Below are 1077 nucleotides of genomic sequence, written 5' to 3'. Positions count from 1 at the left end.
GATCTTGGATAGCAGCAGCCAGTCTAGAACGGTATGACTCAATGTCTGTTTCCAGTTTTTCATTGTTTTGTTTTGCATCTTCCAGTTTAGAATTTAGCATTGCATTCTCAGCTCTCAGAACATTAAGGTGTCCACTATACTGGGATATTGTTTTTGTGGATGTTTCCTCATTCCATTTTATCATCTTTTGAAGGTATTCATTCTTTCTTTGTATAATTCCAATGTCCTTGAAATGTTTATTTTCTTTCTCCTGAAATTGATTTTTTATTCTGTCTCTCTCCAGTCTTAGCATGGCAAGTTCATCCTGCAACATGTGATTTTTATGCAACAGATCTTTTTGATGACTATCAGAAACCTGAGTAAAACAAAGAAGACCTTCAGCTAGCACCAAATAAAATGACATATCACAATTTTCCTTGAAATTAAAAAACAACCTGTACATTTACAGGATGAAAGGGTTGCAATAAGTGGATGACCAACTGGAAGAAAAGATGGATCCAAACCTCAAAACTTATTTATAGAAGCATAAAATCCCCAAAGTTCCAAACTTTAACTGAAGATAATGAAGCCTTGGAAGTAAAAAAGAACCCATGAGAGAATTTTTAAGAATCTCAGAATTAAAAAGCCTTTTTCTGAATTATAACAAACCCAAGACATAAAAGATTAATTGATTTGACCACATTAAAAATTGGGATTTACACTCATATCTAGGCAGATACACACACACAAATGCAAATATATACATGAGGGTACTTCAAAAAGTTCATGGAAAGATTCATATTATCTTTCAATGCTCTTTTTCCATGACATTTGGAATACCCTCCTACATCCAGTCATTAGAATCACATTTATTGATAAGTGACAAATCTAGGCATTGTACTCAGCACTTCCACATACACCAATGAAATCGTTTAGTTATCGCAATGCTGAGAAGGAGAAGCTCACAATGGAAGCGAGCTGCAGGGTTTTCCCCAGGGCGTCTGACTAAACTTGTGCTTCCACCAAGCCGTAGCTACTTCCACAGTGTAAACAAATAAATACAGAAGAGGTCGTAGATTTCAAAACACTAATGGTAAG

At 35.3% G+C, this 1077-nt stretch overlaps 1 protein-coding gene across 1 annotated transcript in view; it reads right to left on the bottom strand.

The window, feature by feature from the left end:
* Window positions 1-13: 13 nt before the first annotated feature.
* Window positions 14-1077, bottom strand: part of LOC103588139 (ankyrin repeat domain-containing protein 26-like) — a gene marked incomplete at its 3' end in the record, with an annotated part of 84501 nt that continues 83437 nt past the window's right edge. Inside the window, 1 exon segment of the mRNA XM_008569753.1 lies at window positions 14-443. Coding sequence (XP_008567975.1) covers window positions 14-443 — 430 coding nt within the window.

The sequence above is a fragment of the Galeopterus variegatus genome, unplaced genomic scaffold (assembly GCF_000696425.1).
Source record: "Galeopterus variegatus unplaced genomic scaffold, G_variegatus-3.0.2 Scaffold526, whole genome shotgun sequence".
Lineage (NCBI taxonomy): Eukaryota > Metazoa > Chordata > Mammalia > Dermoptera > Cynocephalidae > Galeopterus > Galeopterus variegatus.
The sequence above is the reverse complement of the archived record's forward strand: the minus strand, read 5'-3'. Positions and strand labels throughout refer to the sequence as shown.